Source organism: Dipodomys ordii, unplaced genomic scaffold (assembly GCF_000151885.1).
Source record: "Dipodomys ordii isolate 6190 unplaced genomic scaffold, Dord_2.0 Scaffold9, whole genome shotgun sequence".
Taxonomy (NCBI): Eukaryota; Metazoa; Chordata; class Mammalia; order Rodentia; family Heteromyidae; genus Dipodomys; species Dipodomys ordii.
This window is the reverse complement of record NW_012267225.1, coordinates 8,129,438-8,141,922: the sequence shown is the minus strand read 5'-3', so window position 1 is coordinate 8,141,922 and position 12,485 is coordinate 8,129,438. Positions and strand designations below refer to the sequence as shown.

The following is a 12,485-nucleotide window of genomic DNA, read 5'->3' as shown; positions in this document are numbered from 1 at the left end:
CTGCGCATTGGGGAGGACGATGGAGAGGGTGCTGGCCTCTGGGTGCCAGCAGGAGGGAGAGGTTCGTGGGGAGGGCCTGCTGCTGCCCCAGGTGTCCTCCAAGTGTCCCTCTGTCCTCCAGCGTCACCTGAGGGCACGGGCTGGCCCGTGTGGATGTGGCCTCCATTTGTCACGGGGAAGTCAGGCAAGCATTCATGCAGTGTCCTCAGGGTGCCGGCTGCAGAGGGTGCTTGTTTCCGGTTGAGCAGAAAACAGGTTGCTGGCGGGTGCTGAGCCCCAGGTGTGTACCCCCTGTCTGTTCTTTTACCCACTGTGGTGTGGCTCCCCAGCACAGCTCTCCCACTCCAGACCCTGTTTGGAAGCATACACACAGACATCTTAGGCAGGTTTTTTAGCTGCTGTAAACAGTAGCTGTCCTGGTTAATTTGTAGTAAATTACTCTTCAGTTTTACCACCATTTTTAGTCATTGGAAAGTGATAGTGTTGACTTTGATCACAACTGTGACATAATTCACGATGAATTTGGTGTTTTGACTATAACATCCTACTGGTATTTATTTAGTCAGTCAGTCATGAGGCTGGAAGTCGACCTGGATACTGTCTCTGAGTTGTTTTGCTGAAGGTAAGTGCTGTACTACTTTGAGCCACAATTCCACTTTTCACAGACTTTGCTTCCTGGGCCGGCTTTGAACCATGATCCACAGATCTCAGCCTCCCAAGTAGCTAGGATTACAGGCATGAGCCACTCACTAGCACTTGGCTCTGACTGGTTATTTAAATTGGGGCTTTGAGCTGTGCTTTAAAGAATTCAGTAAGGATTGCTGTGTTTCATACTGTATACAGTGAGGCTCAGGCTGGGAAAGCACAGCACACAGAGCAGGGTTTTTAAGCTCATCTCCGGCCCCTCCTCACTAGGAAAATCAGAGACTTTGCTTTTACAGGCCTGGCTAAGGTCAGGACACCTCTGCTGCCCGGGCCTGGACTTTTATCCTCTGAGTCGTCCTGTGTCTGCTGCTCTCTCTTCATGAGGAGAATGAAGCTGCTCCCGCCCCGGCCTCTGTGGCGGCCACTCTGCATTAGGGTGTCTACTGCAGCACGTTTCCAGCATCCATCCTCGCATAGCGCCTGGAAGGGGGACTGAGCTCACACAGGCTGTCTGTCTAATGAGGTGTTCTCTGCAGTGTGCTGACAGTTACGGGTGCAGGGCCTTCTGTTGTGCTTGCCATCCCTTCTGAAGCCCTGTGGGGCCGTGAACCACTTGGCCTGTGCCGCAAGGGACCGGGCACCATTGAGTTCTCTGGCATGTCTGTGTGCCTTCATCAAACAGTACACCTGCAGCAGCTCAGCGTTCCTCTGCCCAGGGTCAGGCTGTCTGCTTTCATGGCAAATGGCTGGCCACTCCTTGATGGACTGAGAAGTCCAGAGCGGCGCTGTACACACAAGTGCCTGCTCTTGGGACGGAGGGTGTTCTGCCTTCAGTCCTCAGTCCTGCTGCTCTCAGAACCTGAGGTCTGTCTTTCAGCTCTCAGATTTCCTGCCTGAAAATGGAGCTGATGGGGTCATTTACATCACTGAGCTGTTGAGAATTACATCAGGGACACGTGCTATAGTGGCTCACGCCTACAATCCTAGCTGTGCAGGAGGCTGAGATCTGAGGATTGTGGTTTGCAGCCAGCTTGGGCAAGAAAGTCCATGAGATTTTTATCTACAGTTAACCCCTAGAAAACTGAAAAGTGGCACTGTGGCTCAAAGTGGTAGAGCGCTGGCCTTGAACCAAAGAGCCCAGGCCTTGGGTTCAAGCCCCATGACCAACAAATTACAGTTTCATTCCATCTCTGTCCATCTTCTGTTGTTACAATAATATTGGAGGCTGAGTAATTTAGAAGGATATTTTGGAGGTTGGGAAGGCCAAAATCCCGAGGGCTAGATGCTTCCAATGTGGCATAAGTCAGAAAGAGGGAGAGCATGTGCAGAGAGAGAGAAGGGCTGGACTTTGACCAGAGCCAGCCTGTTCCCATGGAGGGAGCTCCACACCCCAGTACCCACCAACACCACCACATCAAGGGCTCAGGTGCACACACACACTTCTGGGGGACACTCAAACTGTCGGGGTCCGTTTGTCAGCGAGTGTTAAGTGTCAGGCACGTAGCTGAGGCGATGGCTGTGGACAGCGGGCAGAGCCCCCCCATGCTGTGGCTTCCCACTGTGGGCTCTGCGTCCTGCTCACAGCTCTTCTGCCTGCTGTTTGCGTTTCCAGGCCGAGAAGGACTCTGCCAGCTCGGACCCATACCTCTGCCTCTCCGACTTTGTTGCGCCCCTGGACTCCGGCGTCACAGACTACCTGGGGCTGTTCGCCGTTGCCTGCTTCGGGGTGGAGGAGCTGAGCAAGGCCTATGAGGACCAGGGTGACGACTACTGCAGCATCATGGTCAAGGCGCTGGGGGACCGGCTGGCTGAGGTGGGCCACTGGCAAGCACGGTGTCTCGGGTAGGGGGTGGACGGGGGACCCTGGCCTGAGCCTGCTCTGCTTGGGGTTTGCAGGCCTTCGCCGAGGAGCTGCACGAGCGGGTGCGCCGCGAGCTGTGGGCCTACTGCAGCAGCGAGCAGCTGGGCACCACGGACCTGCGCAGGCTCCGGTACCAGGGCATCCGGCCGGCGCCTGGCTACCCTAGCCAGCCTGACCACACGGAGAAGCTCACCATGTGGAACCTCGCAGGGATCGAGCAGGCCACAGGTGCGCACGAGATGAGGCTCCTGTCTCCATGCAGCTTGAGTGTGGAAGGCCTCTCGCTTTAAACAGAAGAGCTTAGGACACAGTCACTTCTTATCCTTTCTCACTTTCTGGCATTTTCCCCTCATATTACTGTCTTGTATTTTTACATCATCATTATAGTCTTTTTTGTTGTTGTTGTTGTGGGGCTTGAACCCTGGCCTGGGCGCTGTCCCTGAGCTCTTGAGCTCAAGGCGAGCACTCTACCACTTGAGCCACAGCACCACTTCCAATTTTTTGGTGGTTTATTAGAGACAAGTCATACAGACTACTTTCCTGCCCGGGCTGGCTTTGAACCACAATCCTCAGATCTCAGCCTCCTGAGTAGCTAGGATTACAGGCATGAGCCACTGGTCCCCTGGCTCATCATTAGTCTTACAGTTGAAACCATTTTCTGGTTTCGTCTTGAATGGGAACTGGGCTTGTTCATACATGCAGTGAGCGTCTGTTGTAACACAGTAGTGTCGTGCACCCCTCCCTTAGTGCCCGACCTCCGTCTGTGAGGACGACTGTCTGTCTGGGCCCACACCGATGCTGATGATGTCTCTGGGCACAAAGTTGGCAGAGCTCCCAGTCTCCCTTCAGCTCGCTTTGTGTCCTCTGCTCTGTTGTTCATGCTCGTGCTTCTCTGAAATCTTAATTCCCCTCACGTCTCACGTGATCCACAGTTGACTCACAGAAAGACATGGAAGGCTGGCATGTGTCTTTTCCAAATGAAGACCTAGTCACCAGCCTCCCTGGTGAGGCAGTGTGAATCAGGGTTCTAGACCAGCGTTCTAGGCATAGTGCATGTTGTGCAGACGACTGAAGCTAAGTTTACATTTTCAGTGCAATGAGCTGCCAGCGGGTGGGTTGAAGGATCCTCGCTGAGGGGGGAGCGGGAGTGGTGTTGAGTCTGGGTCAGCTGAGATGGTAGCCCAGTCTGGGAGTCTGGGGCCCCACATCCCATAAGTCTCCCTTGGTGGAGTTTGCTTGTGCAGAAAGCAAGTGGTGTGCAGTGGTGTTGAGGGCCCAGGAGAAAGCCTGTGTCCTCAGCGTGCTATGGGCAGCAGCTGGCTGTCTGCTCTCATTCCTGGCCGTGGCTCTTCTCTTCTGGCCTCAGGGGCACCGAGGGGCCTCTGAGTTGGCCACATAGGGAAGGAGAGGATAGATGGGGTCTTTCCCAGACCTGTCTCTACTGGGTAAAATCCCGTGTCCCCCCCCCCAGCACTTGTCCAGCCGGCCTGCTGTCAGTCTCACTGAAGGCAGGATCACCCCCACTCGTTCCACCAGGCACCGACGGGGTGAGTGCTCTCCTGTGCTCTCTCTAGGCATTAAGTTGACGGAGTCCTTGGCGATGGCCCCTGCCTCGGCAGTGTCTGGCCTCTACTTCTCCAACCTGAAGTCCAAATACTTTGCCGTGGGGAAAATTTCCAAGGATCAGGTAAGTCTGTGGCTTCCCGGCTGCCTGTCTTGTTTTAAATGGGGCCCAGAGCCAATTTGATTTGGAGTGGACATCAAGTGAAGGGGAGTGTGAGGAAATGCTATCCAGGTACCATCCTCATACTGTTTCACCCCTGCCCTCCGTGCTCATGTGCACACACAGCACACGGCTGCTGCATGCTGTCTCCAGCCCAGAGATAAGACCGTGGGGCAGGGAGAACACACTTCCCTCCACTGAATGCAGTGGATGGTCATTAAGACAAGAAACATGAGGTACTTGATGTTCCTCCACAGCTGTGGCAGCTTTGGTGGAGAAGGACTTGACGCTTGGCGAATACGACGTTTCTATCTCTTGCAGATCGCAGATTATGCTTCGAGGAAGAACATGCCTGTGGCAGAGGTGGAGAAATGGCTTGGCCCCATTTTGGGATATGACACAGACTAAGTTTTTTTCACCTTTTTTACGCTTGCCGACCTCAAGGAGGTCGGATCCACAGTGCCTTAGAAAGAACAGCAGATCCTGCCTGGCCTCTCCTGGCCTCACCCTGCCTGTGCTCCTAGAGGGCCTGTGCTGCTAGAGGCTGCAGGGCTGGTGGGGCGGGCCTCCGGCGTCCAGTGCCCCAGATGAGTGTGGGGCTCCCTGGAGACAGTATGCGTTTCCAAGCAGGTCCACTAGCTTTGTTCCATCTTAGCCTTGGACCTAGATGGGCACTCTCCCCCTTCTCCCCCCCCCCACAAAAAAAACTGAAACTTGGTTGAACAGAGAAAGGTGTAGAAAAATGTTGCAAGGCACCACTATGAGAAATGGGGTGTGCTAATCTGAATGGTTCCAGTACCCTCTGACAGGGCAAAAGTATTTCTCTACCCTTTCTACCCTTTCTCTCCCTCCCTCTCTCCCTCTCTCACTCATCCTCTCCCTCTCCCTCTCTCTCCCTTCCTCCACCCCTCCCCACCTGTTTCTAGAGGCCCAATTATAAATGGTGGAAAAAATCCTCTTGGCAAAAATCATGATCTTACCACTTGCCTGTTAGAAATCCCTCGCTTTGTTGCCTGGTGTGGCAAACCAAGTACAGTCATGTTCTCTTAAGTTCTGTGTGTGTGTGCACACACATGCACGCACTTGGGTTTGTGTTCATGTCCGTGCACACATGCAAGTGTGTCTCTCTATAAATTCATACCCCCTTGCCTTGAGGGGTAGGTAGGCAGGGAGGCAGGGCGAGTGGTGTAAGGGTAGAGAGCATCTTTGAGCTGTTTTCTGAGCTGAGTGGATTTGGGGACAGAGGGGCGGTCTGTGCTGAGTCTCTGGGGGTGCTTAGGCATGTGGGCGTTGAAGTGGGCGCAGGTTCGGTTTGGTCACTTGCCTGCCTTGGGGCATAAGCTAAGAACTTCGTCTTCCATCATTGCTTGCTTTCTGTGTGTTGGTCCTCGGGCTTGAACTCAGGACCTGGACACTATCCCAGAGGGTTGTTTTGCTCAAGACTAGCACTCTACCCCTGAGCCACAGCTCTACATCTGGCTTTTTAGAAGTTTATGGGAGATGAGTCTCATGGACTCTCTTGCTTGGGTCTGGCTTCAAACTACAATCCTTAGTTCTTGGCCTCGTGTAGCTGGGATTACAAGAGTGAGTCACCAGCTCCCACCCCATCCCTGCATTCTCATCTGTAAACTGAGGACAGTGATAACTAATTTTTTCTTCATTGACCTGAGTTGCTGATGATGGTAGATGAGTATTAAGCACACAGTAGGGGTTTAACAGGATTTTTTGGTAGAATTTTAGAACTCTCTACCCTCAGGCTATGCTCACCCAAAGAGTAGAGCATCGGTGGTAGGGAAGTACCCAGTGGAGGAGTGACTGATGGACTCGGCTGGTCCCTGCTGGGATTGGAACCTGTGGGCACCGCGGGGCAGGAGAAGCCACTCTGGTGTTTGTGCACACTATTGGGATGTGTTTCTCTGTGAGATGAAGCCCTCCCTTACCAAGCATGCATTGAGATACGTGGGGTAGAAGGCAGTGTAGACCTGCAGATGGGCATTTTACCCATGTGAACTTGCAGCACAGCACGCGGGCAGCGTGGCTTACCATGAACGCGTTGAGAATCAGTGCTTCTCTTCTGTGCGTGTAAGTCATGCTGCATGGAGCCTGGGGCTTGGTGTCCCGAGCCACTTAACTTGGACCTGGTTTTCGTTTCATAGCATGCATGTTATTCAGGCTTGGTGACCTTCTGTGAGAAAGAATCCAACATTTTAGTGTATCTTCTCCGAGCTGTCACCGAGCCTCCTGGCTCCACTTACTTGCAGCTCCACTTACTTGCTGCATCTTGTGAGCCAGTGTGGGCAGCGTGGCCTCCTGGGGTCGCCGTTGGTCTAACATGGTAGATGCTTGCTTTTTCCGAAATGTCCATTAAATAGGAACTAGAACTTGCAGGGAAGCAGGGCTCCAGGGGTCCCTGGGAAGCGCTCTTACCCATGGGCTGGACTGGGCCTCGCATACTCATGCACACTTGGCCCTTCCACATTCATTAGGACTCACATTTAGTGTTCCCTCTAAAGAATTGCCCACATTGTATTGCCTGCCCTGTGTGTGCTGTGGAGGCTGGCTTGCGGGGGTGGGGGGCGGTGGGCGGGGGCAGTGGGGAAGAGGTGAGGTTTATAATGCTCCGCCTCCATGCTGGACTCACAGAGCACAATCTGCCTTCTCCCCGTTCTCATGCATGCGCTCAGCAAATACTGACTGCCACCTGCCACGTGCCTGCTACTCTCTCACTGTATTTCAGTGGAGATAGGTGTGTGTGAGAGAGAGAGAGAGGGAGGGAGGGAGAGGGAGAGGGAAAAGGAGGGAGAGAGACTTAGAGTCTTGCCACCAATGACCCCTTAATTAGACTCTGGTCCTTCCAGTGTGTTTTCATCTTCTTGTCGACCTCTTTAAAACTCTTCTTTCTCTCCTCTGTTTCCTTATCCTCCCCTACCCTTGACATCACTCTTCTGCCTAATTTTCTACATTTTTGATCATTTCTTGGCCATTCTCTGAACTTTCTATCTCTGCCCTCTTAAACGCTTGTGCCCTCAGCATCTGTCATGAGCTCCCTTGTAGCCTGTGGTTCCAGTGGTGATGCCATCCTGTCAGTGCCCGCCTGCTCCTTCCTCCCGGATCCTCACAGATAGCTCTCCCAGCCCATGAAGGGCATGTAAGCACCACACACCAGGGTGTCTCCAGACTCGCCCTCCGCTGCTCTTCTTGTCCTCAGTGTATTCAGTAATGAAGATGTTGCTTCTGCCCAGGCATCTGTGACAGTTGCCTCAAATTCGCACATGGAAGTTGCACTTTCCTGAGTTGAGATAGTAGAAGGAATATTCAGGAACGAGTGACTGTGTTGCAAATAGGAATATAATAAGTCATACAGATACCCGATCTCCCCAAATTGATGCCCTGTCCCTCAGAAAGTGCTGACCTTACACTATGTCAGGCTTTGTTGCAGAGATAGTGAGACCTGTGGGGCAGCTTTCTGATCGATGGAACAGAACAGCCTAGGAACTAGTTGATGCCCATGTTGACTTTTGAGGTCGATTGGGGCGGGGGGCGGGGGGGGCGGCGAGAACAGAAAGGCTAACCCCATGAATAGTGCTATCACAATGCTTATCTATTGGGGAAACAAAGTCTACTTTATACCCACACTTTACTCAACTGTCAATCCTGATGCAGAAAGCAATAATTGAAAATGTTTTCATGGAAAAACGATAGGGCAGGAGTGAGTGTTTTGAGACACACACACACTAATCATGAAGGATGATTAAATCAACTCTACCAAAATGAAAAGACATATGCTAAGCAAATGAACAATTCAAATGAAAAGATGAGAAGACATTTTCAATATAACTGTCAAGGTTTGTAGTCAGAATGCATGGAAAATGTCTACTTTTTAAAGAGAAGTGAGAAGACATTTCACCCATGGCTGGTAAACAGATGTTGCACTGCACTGATTGCAGCACGGTAGAGTTCTGCGTTAGGCCCGTTAGATTGCGCCCCATAGACGGGAGTCAGCTGCCCCTGCTTTAGGACGGCCACATCTCCCAGGCGTGCTCCCAATGTGTGTTCAGCCAAACCTTATGCTTTGGGGATGTGCAAGAATGTTCATGGTAATGTAACTCGTGATAGTGAACCACCGGAAAAAGTGAAATGTCTCTCCCCAGGGGAGGGCTTAATTATTAGATATGTTCACTCTAAAGTATGTTCTGTGTGAGTGAGCGACGGCTGTGCCTTGTAATGAGTTGAATATCACAGTCAGGCGTGGCAGTTCACTTCTATAATCCCAGAAGGACTGTTTGCAGCCAGCCAAGAGCAGTCAGCCAGATCCTAGCTCAAAAACTGGAAGTCTGGCTCAAGTGGTAGAGCATCTGCCTAGGGCATGGGAGATTCTGGGTTCCATCCTAGAAGAGGGGAAGGGAAGAGGAGGGGGAGAATTTAGAAAATACAAGTTCCATGAGACTACGCGTGCTATTCTATTTATATTGAGCATAAAAGCAAGGAAAACCAAAGACTCTTTGATTTCAAACAGTTGAGAGAAAAAAGGTTGAATGACAAACCAAATTTACCTTGGTGATTGCCCATGGAAAGAAGAAAAGGGGATAGAGACGGGTGGGGGTGGTGAAGATCAGGGGGACGTTCTAGTCCTTGGGTGGAGGGTTATGGTGTTTTCTGTATACTGTATTTTGCTTTATAATAGTTTTATATGCTGTATTTAATGTATCTTAAGTATATTGCAAAAAATAAAAGCAAAGTTAAATAACCCCAAATCTTGTGATGATCTGGTATATGATGGTTGTATACATTAAATACATTTTTGGAATAAAGGGAAATTTTAGGTAAACAGGTGTGATACATACACATGAATATATGTAAATACATATATACACAAGTATATATATGAGTATGTATATGTGTGTGTGTGTGTGTGTACACTAGTATGCCCAAGGCTCTCAATTCAGTCCCAAGCACTACTAAAAATAAAAATAAGCACTTGGCATGATATATTGTTGGTTAAAAAAAAAATCTGTAGAGATGAGCAAACACATGAAGGCAGCAAAGGGAACATCATTGTGTCAAAATGCTTATTTTTAATTAACGCTGCTTTTCAGAAAAGGGAGCAGTTAGCTCCAAGACATCTCAATGGCTTGTCTCACAGGAAAGTTTTTTCCTAGCCATCGGATTTCTCCTTCCATGGCAATGGAAGCCCTCCCCCAAAGAAGGACCTTATGAGACTTCTACAGACAAGAGCCTTCACTCAGACCTTAGAGCCAGAGAAGCCTGAGGCTTACTGTGTGTGATACGGCACTCAAATAAGGACATCGTGGTGCATGATAGGACCCTCCATCATTGCTGAATGGGTGAGATCATAGAGGACCCAATGCCAGGAAGCCAGAGAAGTCTGGGGCTTTGCTAGTCATGCCAGAGGTTTGCTGCACCTACCCTGCACAAGAAGAAAACAAACTCGGCCATCGATCAGGGACCTTTCTAAAACCTACAATTCAGTAATTGTGGCCATGCATTAATGTGACTCATAAGTATTGCACTATTCTTAACAGTACCTTCTGAGTCATCCAAGGTTTGTTAAAATTCAATTTAGCCTCACTACAAAGTACATATTGCCATGTGACTTACTGTATTTGCAGTTTAGCTACCCAAGTATGATAAATGCAGGCAGATCCTTTAACTGCAAAGCAGAAATAAGTAAAGTTTTTTTTTCCTGTCACACCAGATTAGCAGAAGAGGGAGGCCTGACATTGTTTCAACTGTAGGGCAGAGGATGGCTTGTCAGGGTGAGGGGGAGACGCTAGGGGAGCAGGTCGTGATGGGCATCAGCACAGCCCAGGAAGCCCAGGGCACGGATGCAGGGCGCGGCTGACTCATTGGATGCCATTGGCATGGAGGGGGAGGGAAGTGCTAATTTTGGATGGTTTGCAGCAGTGCTATCAGTGGGACGATCTGACGTTAGAAAGCCAAGTAATTATTGGGTTTTATCAAATGAAAAGACACTTGATTTTGAATGTCACCAGTACATTTTTACTTGAAAAGAATGTAGGGTCAGAGCTGGTGGCTCACATTTGTAATCCTAGTGACTCAGGAGACTGAGATCTAAGGATTTGTGGTTCAAAGCCAGCCCTGGCAAGAAGGTCCGTAAGACTCTCTCCAGTCAACTTCCAAAATGTTGGAAGTGGAGGTGTGGCTTAAGTCTTGAGCAAATAATGCTCAGGGACAGTGCCCAGTGTAAAAATCAGTGTAGGGGGCTGGGAAGGTGGCTCAGTGGTAGAATGTTTGCCTTGCATGCCAGAGGCCCTGGTTCGATTCCTTAGCACCACATAAGCAAAAAGAAAAAAGCTGGAAGTGGCGCTGTGGCTCAAGTGGTAGAGCACTAGCCCTGAGCTGAAGAGCTAAGGGACAGTGCCCAGGCCCAGAGTTCAGGCCCCACAACCGGATCAGTGTAGGGTTGAAAAGGAGGGGAGAATTGGCATTTCTGGATGATGAGAATAAGAATGAATTTCATAAGGGGGTTGATAATAGTAGACCAGGTATTTGTGAGTACTTAGGGATGGGGAAACAGTCATGAAAGCCCTAGAAGGGGTGGGGTGGGAAGGATTTCCAGAGAAAAGACCCTGAGGCTCATCCAGTGAGGTGGTGTGAAGTTACCCTTTGCTTTGATATTGTAAGTGCATTTCCCTTGGGTGAAAAATCCCCCAAAGGTGTATTATTTTGTACATTTGATTGCTACAATATTAGGGCGGAGCCAGGATTTGCAACGAGCAAATGCTTTCATTCTACCTTTTAAAGTTCTCTTCCAGGAAGCTTAAACGTGGCCACGATATCAGACAGAATGCTGACTGACTGCCACATCACCTATGCTTTTGCTTCAGCTGAACCCATCAGGAGGAGATGATTGTATTTGCTGTGCGGTGGGATGTGTGTGTTCATTTGTGTACATTCACAGGGCCAGATCATGTGCTAGGTTGCGTGTAAAGGTCCGCGAGGGGAAATGGCCTGCCCGCCTTGGGGGACCGGCCTCTCCACAGAGGGGTGGGTGTTCCCCTTTCCTCCATTGTTCCAGTCCTGCTTTCCTCCACTGGTGAGAGCAGAGAGGCCTCTCCTGGCCTGGAGCACTTTCCCAAGAGGTTACTTTGTTTCCCAGCTAGCACTGGTTAGAAAATAGTCCCTTTCTTTCACCTTGCCCATCTGCCTGCTCCAGGTTTGGACTCCAAAGCCTAAACTTACATTGACTTGAAACCATCAGGCGGAGTCCTCCCGCTGAAAACTCAGGTACAATGCCCTGGTAGCAGAACCCCTTCTGAACACACATGCTTTTATTGCTATGCCAGATCAGATAAAGCTGTGTGTGTGTGTGTGCGCACACATGCACGTGTGCCTGTGTGCATGTGTGCATGTGTATGTGCACCTGTGAACACATGCGCATTATGTGTGTCTCATAGGGAACGTCTGGGGTTGGCCCTGAGCTTGAGCAGCAGGCAGGATTGCTTCATGAGCGTCGATCAGGATCAGCTACCCCGCTCTCCACCTGTGTCACCACCACCTCCAGGAACAAATGTGCCCAGACAATTCCTCGCAGAGTAACAAGCTGCACTTGGGCGTCATATTTACAGATCAACATCTGCCCAGGAAGAGAACTCCCTGCCTGAGAGTTTCCACAGATGCTCACTGCCTTCCACCCGGTTCTCAGCCACAGGTCTCTTCTTTGCCCTTCTGTGCTTCGTTCTGAAATTTTAGAGCATTAGTGTGACTTCCAAGGAGTCATAATTTCACATTAAAAAAGCCCCCAACTCACTTTTAGATAACTTCGTTCAGTTCCTAAAGATACTTATGATGAATAAATATGTATTTATGAGTAAGAATATTTTTTATCACTATGCTATGCCCTCGAACGCCTAGAAAAGAAATGCCTTTGATTACAGTTTGAACATGTCTCCAAAGTTCTGCATTCAAACTTGTTGTTTAAACAGTATTTCAAGGTGGGCCTTTAAAATGTGATAGGAAAGCCGGGTGCAGGAGGCTCACGCCTCTAATCCTAGCCAGGTGCTGGAGCCTCACACCTCTCAGGAGGCCGAGATCTGAGGATCGTAGTTCAAAGCCAGCCCTGTCAGGGACCCATCTCCAATAAACTACCAAAAAGCCAGGAGTGGAGCTGTAGTTTAAGTGATAGAGTACAAGCCTTAAACACAAAAAGCTCAAAAATAGCACTCAGGCCCTCAGTACAAGCCCAGAATCAGCGCACGCATGCACGCACATGCA

At 50.1% G+C, this 12,485-nt stretch overlaps 1 protein-coding gene across 2 annotated transcripts in view; it reads left to right on the top strand.

Annotated features, from left to right (window-relative positions):
- Mtr (5-methyltetrahydrofolate-homocysteine methyltransferase) overlaps positions 1 to 4,788 on the top strand; it is a 63,207-nt gene extending 58,419 nt beyond the window's left edge. For both annotated transcript variants that reach the window (XM_013009380.1, XM_013009381.1), the window contains 4 exons: positions 2,258 to 2,458; positions 2,542 to 2,734; positions 4,081 to 4,193; positions 4,551 to 4,788. In XM_013009380.1, coding sequence (XP_012864834.1) covers positions 2,258 to 2,458; positions 2,542 to 2,734; positions 4,081 to 4,193; positions 4,551 to 4,637 — 594 coding nt within the window. In that variant the 3' untranslated portion in view covers positions 4,638 to 4,788. The remainder of the gene's footprint in view (positions 1 to 2,257; positions 2,459 to 2,541; positions 2,735 to 4,080; positions 4,194 to 4,550) is intronic.
- Positions 4,789 to 12,485: the final 7,697 nt, after the last annotated feature.